General features: G+C 40.9%; 1 protein-coding gene, 1 long non-coding RNA gene and 1 other non-coding gene across 4 annotated transcripts in view; 2 read left to right on the top strand and 1 right to left on the bottom strand.

Annotated features, from left to right (window-relative positions):
* The window catches only part of tomm20a (translocase of outer mitochondrial membrane 20), a 3,762-nt gene extending 2,092 nt beyond the window's left edge, over nt 1–1,670 (top strand). The window contains exons 4-5 of the mRNA XM_008430261.2: nt 799–941; nt 1,179–1,670. Coding sequence (XP_008428483.1) covers nt 799–941; nt 1,179–1,223 — 188 coding nt within the window. The 3' untranslated portion in view covers nt 1,224–1,670. The remainder of the gene's footprint in view (nt 1–798; nt 942–1,178) is intronic.
* LOC103477266 (uncharacterized) lies at nt 313–26,691 on the bottom strand. 2 transcript variants are annotated; one of them, XR_014091150.1, is made up of 3 exons: nt 26,174–26,691; nt 25,988–26,067; nt 313–3,171 (listed from the first exon to the last, which is right to left on the bottom strand). It is a non-coding gene; the product is annotated as an uncharacterized LOC103477266 (long non-coding RNA). The 2 variants fall into 2 exon arrangements; XR_014091149.1 differs by lacking the exon at nt 313–3,171 and adding an exon at nt 16,424–20,388.
* LOC145555242 (small nucleolar RNA SNORA14) lies at nt 975–1,108 on the top strand. The gene has a single exon (XR_014091348.1). It is a non-coding gene; the product is annotated as a small nucleolar RNA SNORA14 (small nucleolar RNA).

Genomic DNA, 26,691 nt, shown 5'->3' with positions numbered 1-26,691 from the left:
ATGAAAGCAAAGCGACAACAGCTCAGGAAATGTGCCTCTTATGAAACGTTGGTAGTATTCAATAGAAAATGTCATCCAGTAGAAATGAGTCACTTGGTTAAAAACCCTTCTATAGATTTAGGCCCATAAATTAACCCAATTCAGGTCAAATAACTTTAGATAGATAAGAAGAATACAAATCTCTGAAAAAGAGGAAGTTGAAGCTTTAATGCACAGTAATAAGTGTGGTTGGGGGTCTGTCATGACATATTTCTTAAAAGAATTTTGATTTATCTTTGTCACAAGAAACTCCAATTGATGTTTAAAAACTCCCAAAACTGTCAGGGTAATTAGCTTTACTATCTTATTCCACTGTATGTTCAGTGTGGGCATCAATGAATTAGAAAATATGATTAAATACAGTTACTGTTTGCATTGCAGTGATAAAAATCACACTTCTTTATGTGACTGTAATAAAAAAAAAAGTTTTACAAATGGTTTGAGAGACTCGGATTGCTGTCATTTAGTCACATAGTTACCTAAATAATAAGTAGTTCTTATTGTAACTTTTTTCTCTTTATCACAACAGTACCACAAAATATTGTAATAAAATACAATTCCTTGGGATGATTTATAAAAAAATCTAGTTCTCATTAAAAATGGCCGCCACAAGTTTGAGACCAGAGCAAATTAGAAATCTGAAAGGTGAAGCAGGGTGTCCAAAAGTTTTTTTTTTTCTTTTCTGTTTTCAAAATGTTATCGTTTCTGACTGCGTTGATGACCTTATGTATAATTTCCCTCCTCTTCACTTCGACCCAGGTGAGTTTGAGAAAGGTGTCGACCACCTGACCAATGCGATCGCAGTGTGCGGTCAGCCGCAGCAGCTGCTCCAGGTCCTCCAGCAGACGCTGCCTCCGCCAGTCTTTCAGATGTTGCTCACCAAACTGCCCACAATCAGCCAGGTGAGACTCTTCTTCCAGTGAGAAACGGCGCTGCAGCATCCTTAGAAAACCCCTCAGTGGCTTCTGTGGCTTCTGGGACAAGAAAGGGTGCAAGATCAAACTTAGAACCATCCAAAGCTGAGAGCAGAGTCACTGTAGCTCTTTGCTATTTCACCTCTAAGACAGAAATACTTTGAAAATAATATATAGTTGAACAGCTTAATAAGGTGTTAATTTTTTGTTTGTTTCTGTTTTCAGCGAATCATCAGCTCCCAGGCTTTATCAGAGGATGACGTCGAATGAATGTGCAAACGAGTTGGAGACAAAACTGCTTTTACTTCTCCTTAAAAGGGTTTAACGGTGATTACCGCAGCATTGTTGAATATTGAAGACTGTTGTGACTTATCAGCCTAAATACGACATACTTTATGATATTCTGGAGTCTCTCCTCACTCTCATCAAACATTGTTTTCTAGTCGTTTTGTTTGTTGTTTTTACTCAATGTGTTTTTTGTTTTGGTTGGAGCATCATGGCAATAGTAATATATTGAATTAAAGTAGACAATTTGTCGTATGTTGCTATGAGTATGACATTAAATTTGTCTACGGGGAGAAGAAGAAAACAACAAAGCGTGTTAATTTCTGTGAAAATGCGTTGGCATTGTTGGTTTAATGTTATTTTTATATTCTAGTCTGTCACCTATTTGTGTAAAACTCCATAATAAAACATTAAAACATGTTTCTGACTGCAGTGGCTCTCTGCTGCTTTTTTCCACCCAATCTGGTGACATTCCTCTGAAAACAAGCTGGCCTGTAGAAACGAAAAACTACAATAACCAGGCGGTGGAACCACAACCTCGACTAGAACTTGTTAAAGCATTCGGTTTTCTTCACTCTTACCCATCAAATAAGCTGAATCTGATTAGGATATTTCAAATACTCATTTATATCCTATTAAGTCGAGGTTTGCAGAAAGGTGATGAAAAGATCATCCAGGTTGGAAAGTTTTTGAGAAATTGGTAAAAAAAAAAAAAAAGGCAAGACAAACTGGTTTTGTGTTCAAAGTCAGACTTCATAAAGCTGGAAAAATAAGGAATTTGCTTTTATTGTCTTCCGGTTCTCAATCAATATTAGGGAATTATTTACTTAAAACAAGCTCTTATAAATTGCTGAAAAGTTACTTGAAAATTAATTTTAAGATATTTGCAGACAAAAACACCTGGCAAAATGTATAAGATTTTGTGTGTTTGCGGTGTAGAGTTTAACCAGGTTTATATCGGGGCAGATTTGGTCGTTTTCCAGTAAAACTACGCAGGATCTACGTCACATTAAATGTGTGATTTGAAAGGATTCATCAAGGGAACATGATCCACTTTGAACCAGCAGATGGCAGCAGTCGTGCATAGGAAAAGCCCTGCTGTGCTTTTGCAAGAATCAAATATTTTGATAAAATACCAAAATGTGGCATGAAAACATGCGCACAGGGGAGCATAAATCAAACCCGGTGGTGCCTTTTTGTTGCCATTCATAACATCCAGGCACCACCAGAATAATGTACGACTGCTGTCAGGAGTTTTCTATTTCTGTGTCCGGCCAGCATGCGGAAACCTCAGATCCTGTGAGTCCCCTGACCCACAGCGAGTCTTCGGTATGAATGGCTGTATTGTGTGTGCATGAGAGCAAAAGTGGAGCAACCAAGTTTAGGAGAAGGGAGTGGGTCTGGTCCGGTTTGGGAGACAAATAGAGGCGTAATTATTTTTATCCCAGTCTGCAGCTGTTATTCCGAGAGCGCTGGCCAGAGGAAACTGGGCCACGAGGTTGCCAGGAAACGAGAGCAAAGACGGAGGGGGAAAAAAAAAAAAATAGTTTTTCTACAACAAGGAATGAAAAGTGGAACGACGGCTCAGAAATGTCAAGTGAAGACTAAATGGTGGTCACTGTTCCATCCATTTTCCATGAACTCATGAGCTGCTGTTAGAGTCATTTGGTGGAGCTGGAGAAGCCTTTTTGACTTCAAGTCTCTGTGCGGGAAAAACGAGTTAATCTTTCGTTTTGGAGAAAGATGCAGAAGGTAAATCTGAAACTGTGGTCTGCTTCTGGCTGTGCTACCCTCCCAGTTTACCACAGCTCTGCTTCTCCCATAAATAAACAGCCAGCCACTGGCTCTGGCTCTGTGGTTCCTCCCCTGCAGACTGGCTGAAGGGTCACTGAAGGATACCAGACCACTGCTGGATGCTCTGGGGGTTTGCAAACTGAGAAGAAGAAGAAAAAAGAAAAAAAAAACAGTAAAAATCTTCACAAAAAAAGCAGACATTGTTGTTGATTATGATGACACAGCAAAATGTTCTGTTTTTGTGTTGCACAGTGGAATTTTTACTGCAAAAATCACAGACGTTTGTGGTCTCGTCCGTGCGGGAAATATTTTTAATTTTACTGTATTGTCTGCATGGTGATAATGAGTCAGCGCTAAAATGAACCAACTACCTCTAGCCGGGCAGTAGGGGGCGCTGTTGCTCCAGGCTGGGCTCTAACCTGGGAGCGCAGCAGCTCCAGTTAACAGCAACAACAATGGCTTTGCCTGCAGCAGAAACTGTGTTTTCACCAGTTGATACACATTTTTATTCCCCCAACTTTCACATGGCGACAGACTCCAACCTGTTAGTTTAATAAAAACAACCGGAAATAGCCCGTTTTTTTTAAATACACTACACCCTAAAACTGGTGGAGGGCTTAGAAAAGCAGCCAGAGGCCATCCACACTTGGGAACGTCGTAATTACTGTAATAATTTGAGATCTTGTCAACAAATTATCCACAGCAGCTCATGACCTTTTTGCATGGTGCTGTTTCATAGTGTGAGTTTAAATGTCAGGCGCTTGATTGCAGCCTCTGTACAGCGAGTGTCATCTGAACGAAGCGGTGGAGATGTCTGGTTATGTAGGAGCAGCTGTGTTTGGGAGTTCAAGGCAGCCAGAAATAACTCGGTTGTGTGCAGTTTCTATGGCAGCTTCACGTAGGCTCTGCTGCACTGCTCCACATTTGACATCCTCAGAGTGTTGCCTCTAAGTAGTTTTATACTGGGAGTAGCGAAGGACGATGTGGCAAAGACTGTTTTATTTGCAGTGAAATTATGATTTTATAGGCTGCGTCACTTTGTGAATATATTACAATTACTTAATCAACTGTAGTACTCCAGATCTCCAAACCTCCAAACCAAACACTCAGAAAACATAGACTCGATATAGCCAACATTTTTAAAGGGAAAAGAGGTCAGTAATCTGCCTTGGATTAAGACATAGTGAATAATGTTTTCTTTCCCATATTCATCACATCAGTTTTATTTGGCAAAATTCAAAACAGAAACTTTACTTCAACTAAAAAATATCAAATCAGTATACAGCGGATTGGGTCACCTTGAGTAATGACTGAGTGCTATCAAAGTATTTATGCAAAAGTTTTATACAGCCATAAAAGCAACAGATGTCCTTGCTTCTGTTGAATAATAACATGATTATTACAGTTAGGATAATCAAAGATCGTCTCGCTTTTGATGGGAATCTTTTAATGAGGAGTTTAGCAGACACTAGCCAGCTCCCTCGCTCTTTTGATAAGACTTGTTGATAATTCAGCACGCTCAGTCAGTTGACTGAATGAAAACTGACTTTGTTCGCACTTACATGAAAGTGCTTTAAGCATTAAATTATGTGAAATTGGAAACTAAAGCAGTGCCACCTATCGCTGCTATTAAGATAGTGGTGTTTTTAAGGCTAGCCAGCATGTAGCGCTACTAAAGAACCAGCTCTCTAAAAAAACAAGTCGTCAAAAAGGAATGACATTATGTACAAAGAGCAATTGAAAGTTGAACCCAACTATTGACGGTGCGGTATTCACAGATTCACTGACTCAATGACTGTGGAACATGTCTGAAAATTATTTTTGGATAATTCGCCTGTTTGCCAATTTCCTTGTAGAGAATATTTAAAATATTCAAAAGAAAATGCAACTTGTGATGTTGGCGCAATGTTAGTTGAAACGCTATTGGTTGGGGTTTGCAAAGCAGCCAATACAGCGGCGCCATTCATTGTCCTTTTCGCTGATTGGCTGTAAGCTGTAAGAGCAAAAAGTAGGAAAACTGTGGATGCTAGTTTCTGTGTTTGTGCCGATTTGGTTTCCACTCTGCGGAATAATTCATGTTAAAGTTATTAAAATGGGAAGTCATCCTTAGCTGCGTTTCTATTACAAATATGCGCAAAACTTCGCAACTGCGGTGTTGTTAAAGTCACGCGAATAAGGTAAGCGCTACCATCCTCCTGTCTTCTTCGGCAAAATGCACTAAATTGGATACCGCTATAGAAACACCTCCTTTCACAATGTCTTTTCGAAATTGCCGTACTTCCATTAAGCTATTTTATTTTCACAGTTCCAGTTCGCGTAATTTTCTAGTTAATAGAAACAGGTTTCAACTATTCGCAGGCAGTTGTGCTCCCAAATACCAGCCTGTGTCAAGTCATATCGCAAATGTGATATTTTGCTCTGCTGTCGGTGTCCTGCGGCGCGTGTCGTGGTCGTGCTGCTGGTGTCTGCAGCCTGGAACTTTACTTTGTCATGGCGAGGGCAGGAGGCTCGGGAGAAACACCAGCCACGTCAAGGCTACCTGGAAGGCCCCTCACGGTAGCAACACGCTTTATTTAACCGCGAGTTTTTCACTGCCGTTCACCACTAAGGGGGGCGGAAAGTAGGAAGAAAAAATTTCCAAGGCACGTCCTAAAAATAAAGCGGCGCTGTACGTGCTAAGAGTATTAACTTTCACACAGAGATGACCCATTTTCCGTCTCAAAGGGTCTGAGGTTGGGTGGAAAAAAAAAAAAAAAAAGCGTGGTGATGGGGAGGGTGGAGTCAACAGTTTAGCCAATCACGTGAACGTAAAGCAGGCTACAAATCCCGGTGGATTTCTCTTCCTCTGTGGGGTAATATCTTTCTGTCATCTGTTTTTTCCATTCCTCTGCTGCTATCCCCCCCCCCTCCAATCTCCTCCTCTGTAATTTTGCTTCTTCTCCTGCCCTTCCTCCACTCTCCAAGCTGGTTTCCCCCCTCTGAACTCACTTGTTTACATTCTTTTTCAGTGTGAGCCGGAGAGCTTGGACAAAATCCCAAACCATAATGTGTGACTTCTTCTCTCTAATAATGTCACCCGTCATCCGCCCACCCACGGGGCCTCCAAACATGGATCTTCTCATTGCCAAATTGCTTGATAGCACCAAAAGAAGAGAAGCAAACGCATCACATGACCTGTGAATTCCTGTTTACGCTCTGCGGTTTTTGTGCTTTTTGCTTTGATAACGTGCCTCGTTGTAACAGCTGAAGAGAAACGAGAAGGGTAGAAGTGAGCGGGGCTGCAGTGACAGAGAGATCGTGTCATGTGTCGTCAGCATTATGTTGCATGCACGATGTAGGCAAGAGGTGAAACTAGACGTGGGGAAGCAGGGTTGCCAGATCTGACTGAAAGTTTCCAGCCCAAACACAATGTGGAACCCGCCCAACTCCAAAATAATCTCAACCGCTAATGAAACGCTGACGGTAATAGCACCAGACGTGGATGTTTATATATAGTCATATATGCCTTATTGGTTATCGACTGCATTTATGGACTTCATGTTTTTGTTTTTGCTTTACTAAATTCTGACCAGGACCTGAATGAAGTTAGACTCCCCACCTTCTTCAAATGTAACTAAATTAATGTCAAGTGTCTGTGAAGCAATTTTTTATTTATTTTTTTGCTGCTGCTATCATTGTAGAGATATTAATAGATAGTTCCAGAGGTCATTGAAGGTCAAACAGCCAGTCCACACCTACAAAATCAAATTGGTTGTTAATTAACAAATAATTTAGTTGCACAAACATAAAACAGGTTATTTATAGCAATTTTGTTTGATTTTCTTAATATTTTGGGGATTGATCTCTGGTTAACCTCTGGACTTTTTTTTAATCTTAAAAGTTAAAAGGACACAAACAAAAATTATTTTTTCCGCACAAACATAGCACAGTTGATTTACACCACATTTTGTTTGATTTTGTAAATGTGGACTGACTGGTTGACCTTTTGTGACTTTGGGAAACACTTAAATATCTTTAAAATGATATTGACACCAACAAAAAAAATTTGTAGCACAAACATTTGGATAGAACCCGGTGTCTAGAAAGGACTTGAAACACAAGAGTTGAGTGTTTTGTGGCGCGGTGTCCTTTTAAAACATGAAGTTGACATGGGATTTCTGTTTTACAACAATACTACAGAGTGACACCAATGACTAATTGTTAATGATGTCATGATCGACAGATTCTAGACATTTCAAAATAAATGAACTAATAAGATTTTATATTTATTTCTGCCAACTATTTAAAAAAAAATCTCTGAACACTTTCTAAAGACAATTGATTTTATTTTATTTAAATGGGACAGTGGGTATTAATGAACGTACCACACTGTCGTAAATATACCGGATTTATCTAAATGCTAATTTCTACCAGTAATCCCCCGAAAAACAACCTCAAATCTTAACAATCGTCGATCTAGGATCGAGAAAAAAAAAAGCCCAAATGGGCGGAAACCAGCCCAATCTGGCAACAGTGGAGCGAAGTGGCTCGCTTGCACCGAAGCAGAGGGTGAGGAAAGGGTTAACATGAGCAGACTGTGTGCAGTTATTTCCCCCCTCTCTGTCTCTGATCTGCCTTCCTGTCTCACCAGCAGTGCAGAGGCTTTGAACATCATGAGAGAGTCAGACAGGCTTGTTTTGCATACTGTAGGTCTCCTGCATTGACTTGTAGCAAATCCCTGCCCTCGGGAGGCACGTCAGAAGGGATTAGTGGGGAGGGACGGGGCCTCACAGAGTTTCCCGTTGTCGCAGCTCAGCCTCGCTCTGTATTTTCATCCTGCAGAGTGAGAAAAGAGCGAGCAGGTGGGGGTGGTGGGGCGTCAGCTTTAGTGTGCAACGTCGTGTGTATGTGTGTGTGTGTCGAAGGGTGGTGGGGGGAGTGTTATACAGTGGTGTTATTTCCCTCTGCCCTGATTCTTTGGAGCTGTGCTGAAGGGAGGGGTGGGGGGTGTAAATAATGTATTTGGAGCGGCGGGGTAGAGGGAGATGGAGCTTAACCGAGATGAGAGCGCGGGAAGGGAGGGGCTGAGCGGCCATGCTGTTGCACAGGAAGCTGGGGGCAGGAGGCGCCGGAGGGGGGGGGGGCTGTACGAGTTATAATGCTGTTTTGATGCTCAGGGGAATGTGGGGCCTCCACAAGAATGTGGCAATCCTCTGCTTCCGCTTTGCTCGCTCCGTTTTAGCAAGACCGATATGGTTGGCTGTTGCAGGCTGCTCCTACTAACGCATTCCTTAAAGGGGACGTGTTACGCAAAATTCACATTTTGCATGTCTTTGTTCTTCCATTTGGGTCTCTTCTGCTTCTAAAAACATCCTAAGTGCTTAAAAGAACACACCAACGTTTCCTTTTCTTTTTTTGGTAATAAGTTATTGTTTTTTTGTTTGTTTTTTTAGTATCTGGAAAATGAGCCCTTTCAAAAACCTTTGAATGCGTCATAAATAAGCAGGAACTGCCCGTTACCTAGCAACCGCAGCAAAGTTCCAGTCAACTGGTTTTACTGCTGTATTTACAATGGCTGCTGGAAAAGACAAGTGTTTTGTTGTTGACTCAGAAACCACGTTCTGCATTCTTATTTGTTGCGTAGGAGGTTCTACTGCTTATCAAAGATGTACGGTTATATAGCTCCACATATGTTTGCAGCCTTTTTCATGTGCAAATGTAAACATTGAGTTGAGGGCATGGCCAGCAGCAGTGGCGTATTTCGATTTAAAGTGACAGAATGGCTCATTCTGAAAGGAGCTCAAAAGAGGCAAAACTGAGCAGAGTCTCAGAATCTCATTATGTAAGAATCATTTTGTGCAAGAAAATGTGGTGAAGTTGTTTTGTATAACCCAGTATGGCCTAAACCTGTTCAAGAAAGCATAAGTCGCCTATAATTATAATGCAGCAGCAGCAGGAGCTACAAGATTCTATTTAAAAGCTTCACACTGAGCTGATTTTCACCCTCATTTTGGAAAATAGTTTCTTTCAATCCAGATTTTTCACAGTGAAGTGCTCAATGGAAACAGCATCGACTCCTCCAAAGGCAGGACAAGCTCTTTGCCCGTTCAATATTAGCACTAAAAGCGGGCAATGTGACTGAGTGTTGCATAACATGCTTAGGTCAGTGGGTAAATATTTGGACTGCAAACAGGGTTGATTTTTTGCATGAATGGCGCCATGGGTGACCCCCGCCTTCTGCCACCCCATAGACAACCAAAGATCAACTAACTCCACTGGCATAGTCCATTGTGCAAAAGCATAAAAATACAACATTATTTCAAGACTTAAACATTCAAAATTGAAAAATATTGCTCTGATAATTTATCTAGATGAAAAGGTGTGCACTGTGTGACAAAATGAATAGGTACCACATTTAAGTAAGCTGAATGAAAAACTGATTTTCTTGGTATGTCAGTATAAGACATTTTAATAGGTCCCCCAAATATATATTTTTTATTATTAATTTGTCATAAAAATATGGTTTGTTTATTCTTTGGATGCATGCTTTTTAGCTAGCAAATATTTAGCTTTTGTTCTCTTTAAGCTCATTTACACAACAACCAGCTGACAAAACTATGTAGCAAAGGTTGCACACAACAAATTAGTTTAATGGATGCAAACATATGAAATATTTATCTTTTATATGAAATTTTTTCCATTACACCTTAATGGAAAACTGGCTATTGTTAGTGAGACGAGTTAGCATATAGCAGAAACGATGTACCATCTTGGTTTTGTTCAGCCCTAAGTTTTGCTTAAACTTAGAAAAAAATGAAATTCTCCATGTTTTTTATGCCATTTCTTCTGCAATGCTATCCACACTAGCCTGTTTCCAACAGATGTTAGCTGAACTCTTGCTCGCACTGCATGCACCAGCAATGTTGGTTTTTACACATCATTTGCTAAAGTTGCACAGACAAGTCCATTTGTGTTTCTAGATGTTTTTCCAGTTGACTTGTGTGTGATGGTGGCAACGATTCACTTCACAGTCCTTGTTTTTACGAGGATCAACATTCTTTGAACCAGATTTGTGTGTCGCTCTGATTCCCCGACCTAATTTGACCCAAACTTCCAAGTCCAAGTTCACAGCAGAAGTTACTATCTGCATGTGTGAACCATTCAGGACTGTTTGGATGCGCTTTCTGATGTATCCCCAGAAAAAATACTCCACTAATGTCATATATTTTTGGGAAAGCAATAAAAAAGTCACATCATAAAACCAAATCTTCACAAGAAAAGCAGCCATATTGTTTCTACTTTCTTATTTTTGGTGTTTTTTTCTGCTCAACCTACTTTTATTTTTCTGAATTAAATATCTCTACCATGTAAGATATCTAGTTGAGATCTGAGTGGTCACACGTTGTTGTTGTAGATTCTCCATCATCCAAGGATAAGACAATTCGTAGCAACTGAATAGAAGACAACTAGGGTTCTTGAAGATGATTCGCTTCTAATCCAAAAGGCATATTCAGTTCTGAACGTAGGCGTCAACCTTTTAGGTTGTAGTCAGAACAATCACCCTAACAGGGCTATTAAAGTCACTAATAGGGCAGTTAAGGTCCTGTTTGCCACTGGCCACATCCTCTATGTGGTATTTAGCTCATCTATGGTCACTAGTGATCGTCTCAAATTCGTTATATGAAGTTTATTCCCTCTGTTAGCTTAAATGTGTACATTAAATGAGTAACTTCTTTATGTAGAACCCATTGTTAAAATACTGAGCTTTGGGAATGTTCACTTATAAGCTCTCACACACGTTTGGCCTTTCGTTTCTCTTATGTCTGTTATATTTTACAGCACCGATAAACATAGAGAAGCATGAAAAACGACAGCACAGCGTCTAAACAGTGGTAGGTGTAAAAAAGAAAGAAAAAAAAATCACTCCTGTTTCCTTTTGTACACACTTCAGCCTTGATGTAACAGTTGTATGGTATCGTATTTTTTGGGGGGCCCACAGAGCTGCAACTGTTTCACCTCGGCTGCTAAAACGCCCACTCGTTCACCCGAGAACTACAAAGTGGGTTTGACGCCTTGCATCTTGTGTAACCGCGCTCTTTGAAGACGCTGGCTTTGAGCTCTGTGTCTCATCAATTCCCCACGCAAAGCTAAATTTGATTGTGAGGCGAGCACATGAGGGGGCAGCCTATCTGCCCCACTCGTTTTCACGTTATTCATTCATGCCCTCTATTTTTGTGACAAGTTTTGCTCGGAGAAGTATTTTACTTTTTACTTTTTTTCTTTTTTTTTTGCTGTTTATGTAACCATTTTAATCTGTGTATGGATGTGCAGAGAACGATGGCAGAACAAAGTTTGATTTCAATGTCTTCTCATTGGAGCAAAAATAAATGGCCGCCTTATTTTACATGAGAACCTCTAAGTTCTGACATATTATCCACTCTGACATGCTAATAAAACTTGTTTAATCAGTAAATAGGTCTAATTTTCTGTTCTGTGAAAATGGATTAGGTTTGTTAGAGAACATCAGTGAAGAACAGACGGTTCATAGAGAATGCTGTGAAGAAGTTTAAAGCAGGCGTATTTCTGATTTGGCTGAATAGACCTTCACAGAAGACATTTTTAGATTTTTATTTGGTTATATTTGAAAATAATGTATTTTTTTAACCCCTGGAAGCTTCACAATTGTGCAGTACTTTGTGTTTGTCTAGCTCATAAAATCCTAATGAAACTGAGGTTTGAGATGTGTGAAATAGTTCAAGGGGGGGTGTGTAGTTATTCCCAACAAAGCTGAGCGCTTTCTGGGAATTAAAACAACAACAAAAAAATAAACAGAAATCCACACGTTGCAGCCCATGGAGGATCCTCCTCCTAAAATGAGTCCTCATCACTGTGCATTCCCGCCTCATTTGTCACTGGGGGACTTGGATTTGTCACATCCGATCTGCTTTTCTCAATGAGCTGGAAAAGGAAGATTAGAGGCTCATAGTCAGTGAGATAATAACTGTGAGTTGAGCTTTGATTCAAGTCCACAAGTGGATGATGCATCCTACGAGAAATTTGACTCTCACGGTTCGACTGAAGCCCATCTGGAAATATGATGTTGACTGCCGGTTAGCCTTGCAGGCTTTTTTTTATTTTTTTATGTGGGCTGCTGCTGAATAATACATTAATCACTTGATGTAACTTCATATCTCTGTGCGGCTGCAGAGGCAACACTGACAGCTTTTTAAATTTAAAGGAGCACTGTGGGGTTTTTTTTTTTTGGACTATAATTATAAATGCATGAAATAACTCCACAGTTACGCACTGAGCCATCTCAGGTCACAAGGAAAGAACCGGTGGAAAGCAGAGCTGCAGATGAGTGCAGCAGCTCAGATTGAGTTAATCTGGTGCCTGGAAATGCAGCAAAGGCTTTTAGTCCAGATGACGCTCAGCGTGGGACCTATCTGTTACACAGCTCGGCGAGAAGCTTTGCGAGAGCCTCCCTCCCTCCTCCGCCGCCATCACCACACCACCTCCCCCTCTGCCTCTTTCTTCCAGAGAGATGGCTTGTTGACATCCATTAGGAGGTTTTCCCAGCATTGAACGGGGCCAGGAAAGAGGACTAATGATGTAATTCCCTCAGAGATGACATTAAAATGTCAAAGTGCCGCAGCTGACATCATCCATTTAGCACACATTTTCCTACAACATCTATTTGTCTTCCTCTGCTCCTCCAGCAGAAGCTGGAGCTCCCCTCCCAGCTCGGTGCCTCCAGGCTCTTCCGAGGTGTGCTGCCAGACAACGGAGGACAGACTACAATCAGACTGTGTCTTCCCCTGCAGCTACGAATGCCCCGCTCCAGAGGACTGTGTTCTCAGCATGATATGCGCGTCACGTTGTATTTCCCCGTCCTGTTTTAAGGCTTCATCTGACGATGATTTATCTTGTCTTCACACCCAGGTGTGTTGTCTTTGTACACTTCTTCTACTGGTTTGCGACCATCTGCGTGTGTCTCTCCAAAGTCATTTTAATCATAGTTATTATCATAGGCCAGAAATGTAACAGAGTCAAAATGTGATACTTTTCCAGACTCAAACTTCTACGGTGTCTGAGTTTTTACAGCTATTTTTTATTTTATTTAAAACACATTCATAATACATTTAATACAGATATTATACCAAGATCAGAGCCATCGGGTGGTGCGGAAGTGAGGAGGAACAGTGACTTTAAGGCAGATAGTCTGGCTGGCTGGCTGGCTGGCTGGCTGGCTGGCTGGATGGCTGGATGGATGGATGGATGGATGGATGGATGGATGGATGGATGGATGGATGGATGGATGGATGGATGGATGGATGGATGGATGGATGGATGGATGGATGGATGGATGGATGGATGGAGGGATGGATGGACAGACGGACAGACGTTTGGATGGATGAATAAATGAGGACTGTAAATCAACATTTTTTAGTCTCCATTTAGATCTTCTCATTCCTCCACTGATCACCAGAACATCTAAATCAAATTCCACACCTGCACAAACTGAGTTGGACCCCGGCAGAACCAAGAGTCCATCTCTTAAAAAATGTTCATAAAGCAGGTCTTTTTGTTTGGGATAAAAAGTAATAAAAATAAAAATCCTGAATCATATTTCTAGGAGGGGGAATCTTGACATCTCTCTATTCTTCGGTCCAGTGAGTGGGCAGGCGTAGATGTCAATAATAGATGCTAGGAGGCAGAGTGAGTAGACGTGAACGGGAAGCAGAGCAGGGGGCTGCGCCTCACTCAATAATGAATCAATTGATCCCCCTGAAGATGATGGATCGGGTTGCCATGACGACGGAGGCAGTGTTAACCAGACCGTGGCGAGGAGGGCTTTACTTCCTAGAGACACGCAGTCGGCGTGATGTGTCGATCTTGGCAATGAATGTACAGCGATGATCGAAAGCAGAGTGATTTCTTTTCTTCTTCTTCTTTTAAATGTGAAAACAAGAAATGATTACGGGGTGGATTAATGCAGCCAGATGGCTCTCCTCTGCATGTAGCGCAATACCTCCGTAGGATCAGCAACACATGACATCATTCTTTCTGATTTCACCCTGAAACACAGATGTCAAGATGTTGCAGGTGCATGAGATCATGCTGGCAATCATTCCCGCTTTGATTAATCTGAGCGCTCGCACTTTGATGGATGCCTCTGCTCTGAGCTGAATACACATGTGGGTTTTTTATTTTGCATGTTGAGCCGCTGTGCTTTGAAAAAGGGAAGGTGGTGGAAGTGTGTGGGGAGGGGGGGACAAAACAACATCAACAACAACAAAAAAACATGTTTACCGTGTCTGCATGTGTGCGTTCTGTTGCCGTAGCAACGCGGCTGATGCTGGGTCCAGCTGGGACCACGTTGCCAAGTAACAGCTGAGTTATGATAGCGAGGGAGAGAGTGGGTGGAGGGGATGAGGGAGGTCTACAAAGGAGGCAGCTAGCAACAAAGACTGGAAGCATAGGAGGCGAAACATCGCCGAGGGTTGTGAAAAACAACTCTTGCTTAGGTTGAGAGTTTTCCTTTTCTTTTTTTTTTTTTAAAGAGAGTGTTTGCGTCTTTTACTGCCAGGGAATACTGATACAAAGCAGCTTTGGAGTTTGGGAAAGGCACAAAAACAAAAAGTCCAAAGCTAGTTTCACGATCAGACAGTTCTTTGGCCTCTGAAGGGGATAGTTTGGGATTTTTGAAGCGAGGTTCTGTTGAAAGGTTAGTTGATTTCTTGCCCACGCTACATAACTGTCTTGGCATCGCTAGCATAAATTCAGATCAGTTGTTGCAAAGTGGAATATTCTGCTATTTGCTATTTAATATGCTATTTTTATTTATTTTTTTAGCGGGGTTAGCCAACGGTCACGTACACAGAAAATGGAGGTAGGAGGTGCTGCACAACATGCACTGAGAATAAAACAATTTCTTGTCAGAATGCCTTCCTCTTAGAAAGTAAAAAATACTTTTTATTTAAACTGCTGCAATAAATTTTTTTTCAACCAAATCAATCCAGATTAGCAGGTTGTGGAAGCTAACGCGGATAGCTTGTCTGAGTGGGCTCAAAACCAAAGCAGACCGTGACAATCACAGACATTGAACATTGTCACATTTGCAGCCAATAAATTTTACACAGGAAATGGCGGTAGGAGGCGCTGTGCCTTCATTTCCTGTGTAAATAAACACCAGCAGCTCTGTCCATCCAGTTGCAACGTGGGAAACAAGATAGCAGTCACCTAACCATTTATGACGTTTTTGAGATTTTGTTTGTAAGACAGCAGAAGTTTGTTTGGTCATGACCCACCTAGCGCTAGCTGTTAACGTTAGCCTCTAGGACAAACTAGTCTGATTTTAAAATGCAAAATAACAAACAAAAAAAACAGTTTAAGTGAATGCTATTTTATTGATTTTTACGCTACTGTACATTTAAACAGGATAGTTATTATCTCAGTCTGTGTTTCACACAGGAAGACATTTAGTAGCGCACCACCTCCATCCTCTATTTCCAGAGTAGTTAATCTTTTTTTTTTGCATGAAATTGCCCAATTTAACATTTAATTCAGCTTAAAACAGTATTTGAATGAACCACTTGTTTTAACCTTAGAAGTCAGAATTCAATTAATCTCAATTTAGACAAAATAACAGACCAGAATAATTAACTACCACAGGTAGGATATTAAATGCACATAACCTTTCAACAATACCTCATTTTAAAAAATTCTGGACTATTTCTTTAAGGCGAAGACATTGGTTCATCTTTTTATTCCACATTTCTGAAATGAAACTCCATGACTGATGAGTCAGTGTCTCTGGCATATTTACACACAGACATGAATACTGTGAAGCCTTACAGAAACCGAGGCGGGGAACAGGTAAGTGATTTGAATGTTTAATGGTTTGTGATGCCAGCAGCTGGTCGTGTTTTTCCAACTTCCATTAATATCTTTCCAGAGACAAGCTATGCTCATTTAGGCCTTGTTTTTATGACACGATGGAAAACAAAGTGGTTCAACCATCAATCCAGTCGGCCATATTATAAATCATCACCAGCCTCAGATTTTATCCTCATCGTCCCATCTCCACTTATGTTATTTTGGACATATCTGTTTTTGTCTCAGGCCTGCTCGTTAGGAAAACACTTTTTTTTTGTCTGTCCTCGACTGAGCAGGCTGATTCATCACCATGGAAACCAAACTTGAATTTCCTCAGTGCTTCATTTGGGACTAATTGTCATCTCTGAGCAAACACACACTTCCATCACACTCTGTACAGTAAAATTCAGCTTTTGCTTTTTCTCTTTGTTAGGAGAACAAGAAACAATAAACCTTTGTCCTTAATAAGAGTGAATAAAATCACATGTAAACTTTTTTTTTTTATATATTTTATGCTTTTTTTTTCCAGTATTGCTCTGCTCTGTATTTCACTCCATCTATATTCCCATTAAGTTTGTTTAACTTTCCAGTCTCCAGTGATGAAATGCATCCTCAGATTATGTTGCTGCCACCACCATGTGACACCATTGTGATAACTTTGAACACGTAGGTTGAAACTTAAAAAATTGACCACATCTGAGTACATTTTTCTTCTCCCAACTTGGCTTGTAGAAAATGTATTGCCAAAAAAAGAGCAACATTTTTTTGAATACAAATGCAGTGCACCCATTTTTTAGATATTTATTTGCAAAACATTTCCGTCCAGGTCCCAGTTATGCATTGCTTAAAGTTTTATCATAATATTTTCTGGTACTATTACATCATTTTTAGGTAATTTGGTGGCTGTGACTGCATTACACAGAAATTATAATCTCACAAACACAGATACTCTTGAAAAACGTTTGTAATATGCTTCTTTAGGTCACTAGTCACATAAAATGTTTGACTTGTATCACAAAAATTCATACAGTAACTGAATTGAGTTATATTTATTAAAATAGGTTTATTGAACAATGGAGAAAAGTAGTAAAAATAACAATCCCAACAATACAATTTTATGGGGTTAATTAATTAGAATCCATACAATAAATCAAAAATCTTCTCATAAAAAAATTATAACGATAACTGATAAATGATACAATAAATGCCCGCCACTAGTTGGTGTATCACATAAAATCCATGTTGAGAACATCTGGATTTGTGCAGCTCGGGCTTATAGGTAGAGAAGGAGGCCTGAGATGAGAAACAAAAACAACAGAGCCAACGTGGCTCCACACTTTATATAACAGGCTGCCTGTGGCGATTGTGCAATGCAGCGCAGTTGTCTGGGCTGATGTAAACAGCGCCTTAGTGCCTCTGGAGGCTAAGCCATGTGCCTTGATGCAGCAGTTATGGGCACATGCCCTACTTTCATAAATCAAGAGCTGGAAAAAAAAAGGAAAGGAAACGGCGTGTTGGGAAGAGGAGGGGGGGATGCCGAGTGAGGAGCGAGCAAGCAAGGGAGGCGGTGATGGCGGGGGGTGGAAAGAGGCTGAACAAGGCTCATATTGATGTTCCAAACACAGCTGCAAGCGTCAGCTGACTGGCTGGCCTGGAAGCGGCCCCAAGCCCTGCCTCCTGCCTTTATCAGCTTACACTGCGACCTTTCTCTCTCCGTTGGAATAGATCCCCTTCACCCCCACCCTTTAAACTTGATGCCCTGACCCCCCCGCTAGCCCAAAGCGGGGCCTTCTACATGCTGTCCACGTGGCTTCGAATGAGTCCGGACCTCGTCTGTCCTCTCTGACATCTGACTTCTACCCAGGGGGTGCTGAGTTGGGCTGAGTTGGGTTGAAGGGGGGAATATCTGCAGGCTTCCAGCAACACTAGCTCTCTTTTTGGCTCATCAGCACTTTCGTTTGTCTCACACGGCTCGGTTTTCAGGCCTCGCCCCGCGCTCTTACACAACCCCACCATGAAGTCACTGTTCCTCCTCACGTCCGCACCACCCGATGGCGGCGGAGGATAAAGAGGGGAGACGAAGGGTGAAAATGTTCGGGACAGTACTGCCAGATTAAATGGTTGTTAAAATGTCGGCCGCTTTTCACAACATTTGACGGGCTTTTGGAAAATGTTCAGAGGAAAATTTGTCTAAAATAGATGCCATTGTTTGGCAGAAATCTTTTAATAAAATGCTATGTTATTACACTTATTATCAAGGGCAGTCCCAGCTTGTTTGCTGTCCCGGGCAAATTACATCCAGCGCTCCCTTCCTGCTTTTCAACTGACCATAACACATCATTTACATTTCATTTCGTCAGCACAGACACACTGAAAATTTCTTTTAATATCTCATTTAACAAACGTGGAAGTGTGATGCAGCAGAGGTTTATCTGAAGCAGAGAATAAAGAAGCTGTGGTCGTTTTTACAGCGCTGAAAGTGTAAGGAACTATATGCAATCTATATGATATTGGCAAATATTGGATATAACACCAGTATTATCAGCAATCAGGCCAAATTTCCATATCGACATCCCTATTTAATAGGCTATAAAATTGTTTCCAAGAAGTAGCCTAAAGTAATAGAGTAATAAAAGCAAGCTAACATAACTTGTGAAGTGATTTACATAGCATAGAGAAAACAACACCTCTTCCAGCTAATGGCTATTTAACTCGGTCCAAACTACATCACAAGATCATTGCCTTTAGTAGTTTTACTTTCCCATGTTTTAGTTTAGTTTCATAAGAATTATAATCTAAAAAATATACAATATATATTGCTAAAAACCAAATATGTCATCTCAAACAGCTAAATGCAAATAACAAAGCTCCTGCCGCCCCATTTGAAAAGTCACCCAGGGCTACTGCCCATATCAGAAACTGCCACCGCTTATTAGTTCATTTATTTTGAAATCTCTAGAATCTGGCGAATGTGACATCATCAATGATTAGTTATTGGTTAATCAAGTGTCACTATGTAGTAGTATTATAAAACAGAAATAGCAGGTCATCAACATGATTTAAAATTACAAGGCTCCACAAAAAAAACCTCAAGTTTCATTGTGTTCAGTCAATCCTAATGAGAATATAATACAATATCGAATATAATAAAGGACAACCAAAACTGTCTTCATATATAGCTGCATTTCTCAGCTATATATGCATATATAGCTGCATTTTGCGCTTAAATGTGCGCAGAACTTTTTTGATATTCTGCTAATATTGAAAAAACACAATTTTGTAATTGCGGTGATGCCATTAAATCAGAAACTTGGATTAATCAGAAACACAAATAAGTTTGTTCACACAATAAATCAGAAAATATGTTGCGCCATCATCCTCCTACCACTTCCTGTCGTCTTCTTTGTCATTTCCACCAGTAGTAACATCCGGTTGTTCATGATTTTTGCATCACTCGTGTGATGCACAAAATTTGTTTAAATTGCAAATACACTAATTTGGATACAACCGAAAACCCATTTCATCCCTTTGCCATGCATCCATTAAGCAAATTTATTTTTGTAATTTCAATTTGCTAAATTATATGGTGAATGGAAAGTCAGCTTATGACTATGACTCACGCTGTTAACATGAGTTTCATTAGAGGTTGAGGTTTGGGCTGTTTTCTTTGGAGCTGGGTGAGTTTTATGTTGTGTTTAGGCTTTAAACTGTCAGTCAGACCTGGCAACCCTGGCTCCTGATACTTTGCAGATACTTGTCGGTTCAGCAGGTCAGGCGAAGTCCTCCTGTGTCAGATTTCTGCAGAGGCAGAAGTAGACGTAAAAGAAGGGGATTCGGATGCCACGCTTAAGCTGACGAGTCAAGTTTGGACATATTTGGAGAGACGTTATGTGAGACAGCTGATGTTAGCGAGAGTTCAGGGGGAGTTTGAAGCAGCAGCTGTTGTCAGGAGTTTGTCCCTGAGGGGCAGTAATCAGCAGAGTCAACTGTCAATCACAGATCTGCACGGCCTCGTGGGCTTTTTCTCAGAAGCACGCCTCCTCCGTGCTCACACACAGCACACCTCCCCTTGATGACGCTCCTCAAGTGTTGCTGGATAGTGTTTCTATGGAAGCTGTCCACCCACACACACTCACGCACACACACACGCACCCCCTCCCAACTGTTTGCAGGAAACACTCATCCTTCTCTGGAGATGTCGCTCGCGGCGGCCCATGCACTCATAAATCCTCAGCTCTTTTCTGGGAAATGAAGGGCTTGAAAGATACATGCATACACACTCACACTGGGAAAGGGTGGAAGGAGGGGTGCAAAAACACAAGTTACCAAGTATATCTCCGTCGCCATTCTGACATTGAGGAGGTCGGATTGAATGTCTGCCTACTCCTGGAGGCAAATAGGGAGCATATTCTGCACGGTGCGAGGATCCAAGGAAATGCGGTCCCCGAGCAGGCCTCAGCAATTGCCAAACATTACGGGAATGAGATGTGTTTGGCATCTGAGGACAAAGACAGACAAACATTTAATAGCAGCCGTTGCTGGTTTCAAATGTCCGTCAGTTCCTGTGCAGACAATGAAAGCCAGCTGTTCGCTGTTTAAGAGGCCTTACTTTGAACTGCAGCTGTCTGCTGCTAGCATGTTGCTTAAAGGTGACCTTATATGCTTCCTTGAATAGTGTAGGCTAAGTTTATGGGCTATGCAAAACATGTTCATTACATTTCTTGCATAAAATCATGTATAAAATGTATTTAATGAGATTTCATTCTAGTCAGTTCTGCCTATTTTGAGCTCCTTTCAGAGTCAACAGTTTTAGGGTCTTTCGTCATTTTAAATCCTAATTATATATATATATATTTTTTTTTTAAAGTGCCTTCCAACTCAACATTTACACTCAAACATGAAAGTGACTTCAAACATATGCGCAATTACTCAACCGTGCAACTTTAAAAAACATTAGTAGAGCCTCCCGGCACAACCGAGAATGCAGAAAGTGGTTTCTGGATGCTAAATGAACAAAACACTTGTCTTTTCCAGCAGCCATTGTACATACAGCGGTAAAATCAGCTTACCAAAAGTGATCGAATTCCTCTTTGGTTGCTAGGTGACGGGCTGATCATCTGCCAATGCGTTGGGATTGGCAGATGATTTATGACATTACATTCGGAAGGTTTTTGAAACAGCTAATTTTCCACACCAAAAAATGTCTGGGTGGTTTTTTTTTTTTAAAGAACTTTGACTGTTTTTAGAAGATGTAGAGACCCAAATGGAAGTACAAAAACAGGCAAAGTGTGAATTAATCAGAGTGTATTCAATCACTGGTTGTGTCTGCAGCGGATAAAGAACCGTTGGAAGATTGTTGTGCAAAGCATTCAAATGTGAGCGGGTCATAGAGACACATGAGTTAGGTGGTGAGTCAGATGCTCCTGATTTATAAACCCTCAAGCCAGAGGCAGCAATGAGTAGAGGTGGCAAAAATGGCTGCGACTCTGAGGGTATGAGGTGTAGCGGTTTGAGGCTCAGAAAATTACAGATGGAGGATGAAGGACGGATCTGGGAAGGACGTATTCGTAGAAAAAAATGTGTTTTTGATTGAGAACTGAGAGAGGAATTAGGAAAATAAATTAAATCAGTTCTCCTGTTCATCATTAAATTACCCGTTGTGTCCTTTCCTCCCACAAATTCCTCTCTATCGGTCTCACGGCTGGATCCTTGGAGAACATCTCTTTCATCAACTCTGTTGCTTCTTTGATCATCCTACAGACGATGCGTCATCGGACCTGGGTTGATTTTCCCAAGCAGCACAGCCCAGTTACTTAAAGGGAAGCTTATTAGCATATCACAAAGCGCAGACGTGACTCTGCAAATAAAAGAACACATTAAATCCCCCAATCCTTCAGTTATTCCTATAAAGTAAGAGAGAGCAGGTACAATCGAGTCACACCTCGACTTGCACATCTGATTTTGCATTCAGGTTGGGAAATTAACATTTTAAGAGGCCTTACTCAAGTGCTCCCACTTGTACTTTAAAAAATGTCGCTGGATTTTCGGTTGCTTGCACAAATGTTGAGAAGTGACCTCACAATACGTTTTAAAGTCATAGGACTTGTCGTGTCGCCATTTTGTCCCTTTATTGTCATTTTGTTGAGTTTGACATCTGAGCCAAGTGGGATGTTTGTACCAGCTTTGACAACTTGAAGTCATTTTTAATCATCGACTTGAAGTCCTCACTGATGTGCTGACACTTCCTTCGTCTTGTTCTGGTCTCGTCTTAAAGATTATTTTGTTATTAGACACTTAGAGATTTTCTGTGTCTCTTCAGACCTGACATATTTTGATGGTATATTTTCGTTTTCATCAGAGGTATCACAGCTGAAGCATCAAACACCAGCCTCTGATGAAGCATACCGTTGAAACATGTCAGATGTGTCTGGAGAGACATAGAAAATAATGAAGTGTCTAATTACAAAAGAATCTTTATTATATATAGACACAATGAATTTCATTGATATAATCTTATCAACTCCGATTGTTCAACAACTTCAAAACTGATCCATGGACGGCGGTGTCCGTTATTACTTCCGTAAACTTTGTATTGCTGTGTGACGTCTATGTTTTTCTTTTGCGCAAGCAGATCGCTTTGGGATCAGAAACCGTTCACATAGACGTTTGATTGCATGTAATTAGTAGTATAAGTAATTTTGTCAAAAAAATCAAACTTGACAATCAAAAACTTAAGTTCTAAGTAGGTGTAGAAAATGGGTCTCTTGAAACCTTGTTTGATATTTCAATAAAAGGACTTTAAACCGCAGATGCAGCAGTTTAGTGGTTTTAAAGTTGCCTTGATATCAGTAGCTGGCCAATATCTACCCTCAACCAATCTTTAAAAATGTGATTTTAAGTGATTTAAATAAATATTTTGTACCAACAGCATAATTATTATAGTCTTTTATGCTTCTGTAAATCAGCTTCTCCAAACAAGGATCAGAACCACGTTTGATGTGTGTATGTTGTAAAATACATGTGGGAAAATATGTGATTGAATTAATTGTAGATAAATTTGTATTACTGGATATTTTTGTAGCACATGTCTAAAATCTTTGAAAAAAAACAAAGTTTTGGATGTTGACATGCCTAGCTACAATGCTACCCGACATGCATTGTGTCGGGACATGCATTGCTACAGGAAAAACCATGTTTTTCCTGTAAGGAAAAACATGTTTTTTCCTGTAAGAAAGAGAAAAAGTAAAATAAATCAAACCTATAATTTGAATTATTTTAGGGTTAATATTGTCATCTGACAGTTAATAGATACATTTTCTGCACAAAAAAGTTTGAAAACAGTTAAGAGTTTTAAAGGTGCATGTGTGTGCAAATTTAAGTTGACATTTGTTATCACTTTGACTGCATGTTCAATATACCAGGGTGTATTTGCTAATTTATTGCGAGGGGACACAAAACCTGTTTTGAGGGAATGCAATACTTATTGCCAGAGAATGCAATAAACGCAATAGGAAAAGAAAAATCCCATTAATACTAACTATTAAAATGGGCAGTTTTGAGCATTTTCAATGGGGCAAATTTCAAGCTATTTAAAGATGATTGTGATTCCTAACCTCCATAAATAATGGGAGTTTACTTATTAAATTTTTGCACTGCCATCGAGCGCTTTTGAGAGATTTTGTCGTGCTTTCTTGTGTCCTTCTTCAACTCTATAAATGACTGTACCACATAAAGAAAACAAACTGAGACACAGTGGTTAACTATATGAGTATGAAGCAGAAGTAGGAAGAGGAAAATTGGGTACGGATTGGAAAATTAATCCAGAGATGTCAGGAGTGCCTCGTCAGCAGATCCTCAGCTCTACAAGATGAGACTCCTCAGTTATTCTGATTGCGCACACCGAGTCTCACGTTGCCAGAAAGATAACAACATCCTTTGCAAATAAGCATCATGCATTTGCCTGCAACATGATCTGCAAAACAACAAAGCACATGTTGACGGCTGCCGCTGAGCTTTGATATTGAAGACACCATTATGAGGCTGTGTTTTTGGGTAAAGATGAGTCAGCATTATTCTGCAGGTATTTGACAGCAGGAAGGTTGTGGGTTTATCTTCTCTTGTGCAAGCTTTGTGCGGAGAAGAGTTTCCCTGAATAATGGATCTGTTCATTGTTGCCGACTCTGCCTCTCTCTGTCTTTCTCTCTCTCTAGGTTTATGCATGCATGAGTAAAATCTTATGTCTGCTTGGGTGCTGCAGTGCAGTGCGGCGTAGAGCGGAGCTGGAGCCATTGACGAACACAAAGAATGTGTGAATATGTGCGTGCATGCGTCAGCCGCTGACTTTGTGTTCATTCCGCAGTAAATTGATCTGCCTGCTCACTAGACTGGATGGAAAAGGGCCCGAGGGTGAGCGGTGCATCAGCAGATGGGAGAGCCCGCTGTGTTGCCATCACACGGCATTCCTGCTCACTGGGCATGCTCAGAAAGCCACGCCCCACGAACCAGCAACCCCCATTCCTCCCAGGACCTGTTTGAACCAGTCAGTCAGAGGTGGCAGTGGCTTTTACTTCTCTTTCTGCTCTTTCTCTTTATTTATTTTTTTTCTTCCATTTGACCTTCAGAGTCAGGCAATGGGAACAGTAGGTTGACAGGAGAGGAAGGGAGGAGGGCTGTTTTTCTCAAAGCTCTTTGGGTAGCAGAGCTGATATGTCACTCATGATTTCCACTCTGTGCTTCACCTCCGTCACATGCACCACAGTTACCCAACAGAGGAGATAACGCACTCGCCTGTTTGATGATTAACGACCTGATAGAGAATCCTCCTTTTATCGCCTATGATATCATACTTTACTATAGGCAAATGTTAAATAGGGAACATGTATTGTGTTTACTCAACCAGGCAAATAACGAGGAAGTGAAATCGTTTTAGTCACTTTATGCTGCGCTTACGTAATCTCTTAAACTGTTGCGATGTGACCAAAAAAAAAGGGAATTCAAATCGCTTTAGCGGAAGTTTCACACAAACTGCACATTCAAAGGTGACATCCTACACTAAAAAAAGGCGCAAATGTTAGCAGAAGGCTCGTTTTCGAAACTAACAGCTAGCATGTCACATGTTCCCTGAGCTCATTCACAGAGTTATATTTACACGCTTGATGTTTAACGATCGAAACCCAGCTATGGTCGGGCCTTGCAAGAACATTCATCCCCTATAGCTTTTTCACATTTTGTCACAATACAACCAAAGCATCTGTGGATTTCATTCCTGTTTTATGTGACAGCCTGCGCACAGTGCAGCGTGTAAATTATCAAGTATAAAGAGAAAAAAAGTACAAATCCAGCTGTTCTCTGATGGCCTCAGAGTTTTGCTGGAGAACATTAGAGAACAAATGGCTGCATGAAGACCAAGAAAAAAAGTTTAAAGCACAGTTAGGCGATAAAATGATATACGAAACATATTTTAAAGCACAGTTCAATCCGTCCAAGAAGTAGAATATTAAATCAGAAAAGCAGTAAAGAGGCTAATTGTGGCAGGAGCTGCACATGGGAAAGTCGATTAACAGGATAAGTATTTGTCATGGACTCCTCAAATTTTGCTTTTATGGGCATGAAGCAGGCCGAAATCTGACATTTCTGGCCACCCTGAACACGTCCTCAAGAAAAACTTGAAGGTTAACAAGGTTAACCTTCCAGCAGGGACATTGACACAAAACTACAGCCACAGTTACGATTGATTGGTTTACACCAAAGTGTATTTTAGTGTGAAAGTCCAGACCTAAATACAAGTTAGAATCTATGCCAAGTATTGAAAATTGTTGTTCACAGATCTTCTGCATTCATTTTGAAAGTTTCAACTTCTAGTAGAGACCCACCCAAACAACTCGCAGCTGTAACTGCGCCACGGTCTATCACTTCTCCTCTAAGCTACATTAGATTTCATGGTTGTAATGTGACAAAATGGGAAATGGTTGCAGAGGGATGAATATTCTTGCAACACACTTTAAAACCACTGAAGGTAAACATCACAGTATGATTGCAGTTTATGGTTAGCATCATTTTGTGGCTTCTCGCCCTACTGTTGCTTCACACATCATCACCATTTTTCGGTCCACGCTGCCTGCTGACGATGCAGAGATCTGAATCACACACTGCATTCCTCCATGAGTCACACGGCACTCTGCAAACAAAAAGTCAGAGTTTTTTTTTCTCTCCCTCTCTCTCTCTTTCAAATCTAAGTCCTGCAAGCCTTCACACATTCTTTGTTTTGCCACCGCATTCTGCACCTTGTCTGTCTCTCCTCGTCGTCCGCTCTCTCCTCTGACTTGCACGACCGGCTTCCTGTTTGTGTCAGGCCGGCAGCAAACCAATCAGCTGTGAAGGCTGTGATCCTCCTCGTAGCTATTTACTACCCTGCGGTCTGTTTTAAAAAAAGAACGGTAAGCAAGCTGCGCTTTGGTGCAGGCTGCTGAGTAAGCAGACATGTAGCACTCCAATCCGTCCACAGCTGACCGACCTACATGTACACGTCAACCGTTGTACTTTTTAAGAGGCGGCTAGTGTTTGTTCTTCAGTTTTTGAAACTTTTGCGAGTTAGTCATTTGTTGTTTTGTTGTTTTTTTTACTTCTTGTGCTTCTCACAGAACAGCAGGATCTGCACGCTGACATTTTTTTTTGTTTGAAGGCTGGAATGTGCTGGTTTGAAGATAACAAAGCAGCATGGGGCGGTTGCATGTAAACTTTGGATGAGGTCACGCTCCGCCAACACAGCACACTGTGAGATGAGAGGGGATTTTGTTCTGGA

The sequence above is a fragment of the Poecilia reticulata genome, chromosome 15 (genome assembly GCF_904066995.2).
Source record: "Poecilia reticulata chromosome 15, P_reticulata-male-v2, whole genome shotgun sequence".
In the NCBI taxonomy this organism is placed as follows: Eukaryota; Metazoa; Chordata; class Actinopteri; order Cyprinodontiformes; family Poeciliidae; genus Poecilia; species Poecilia reticulata.
The sequence above is the reverse complement of the archived record's forward strand: the minus strand, read 5'-3'. Positions and strand labels throughout refer to the sequence as shown.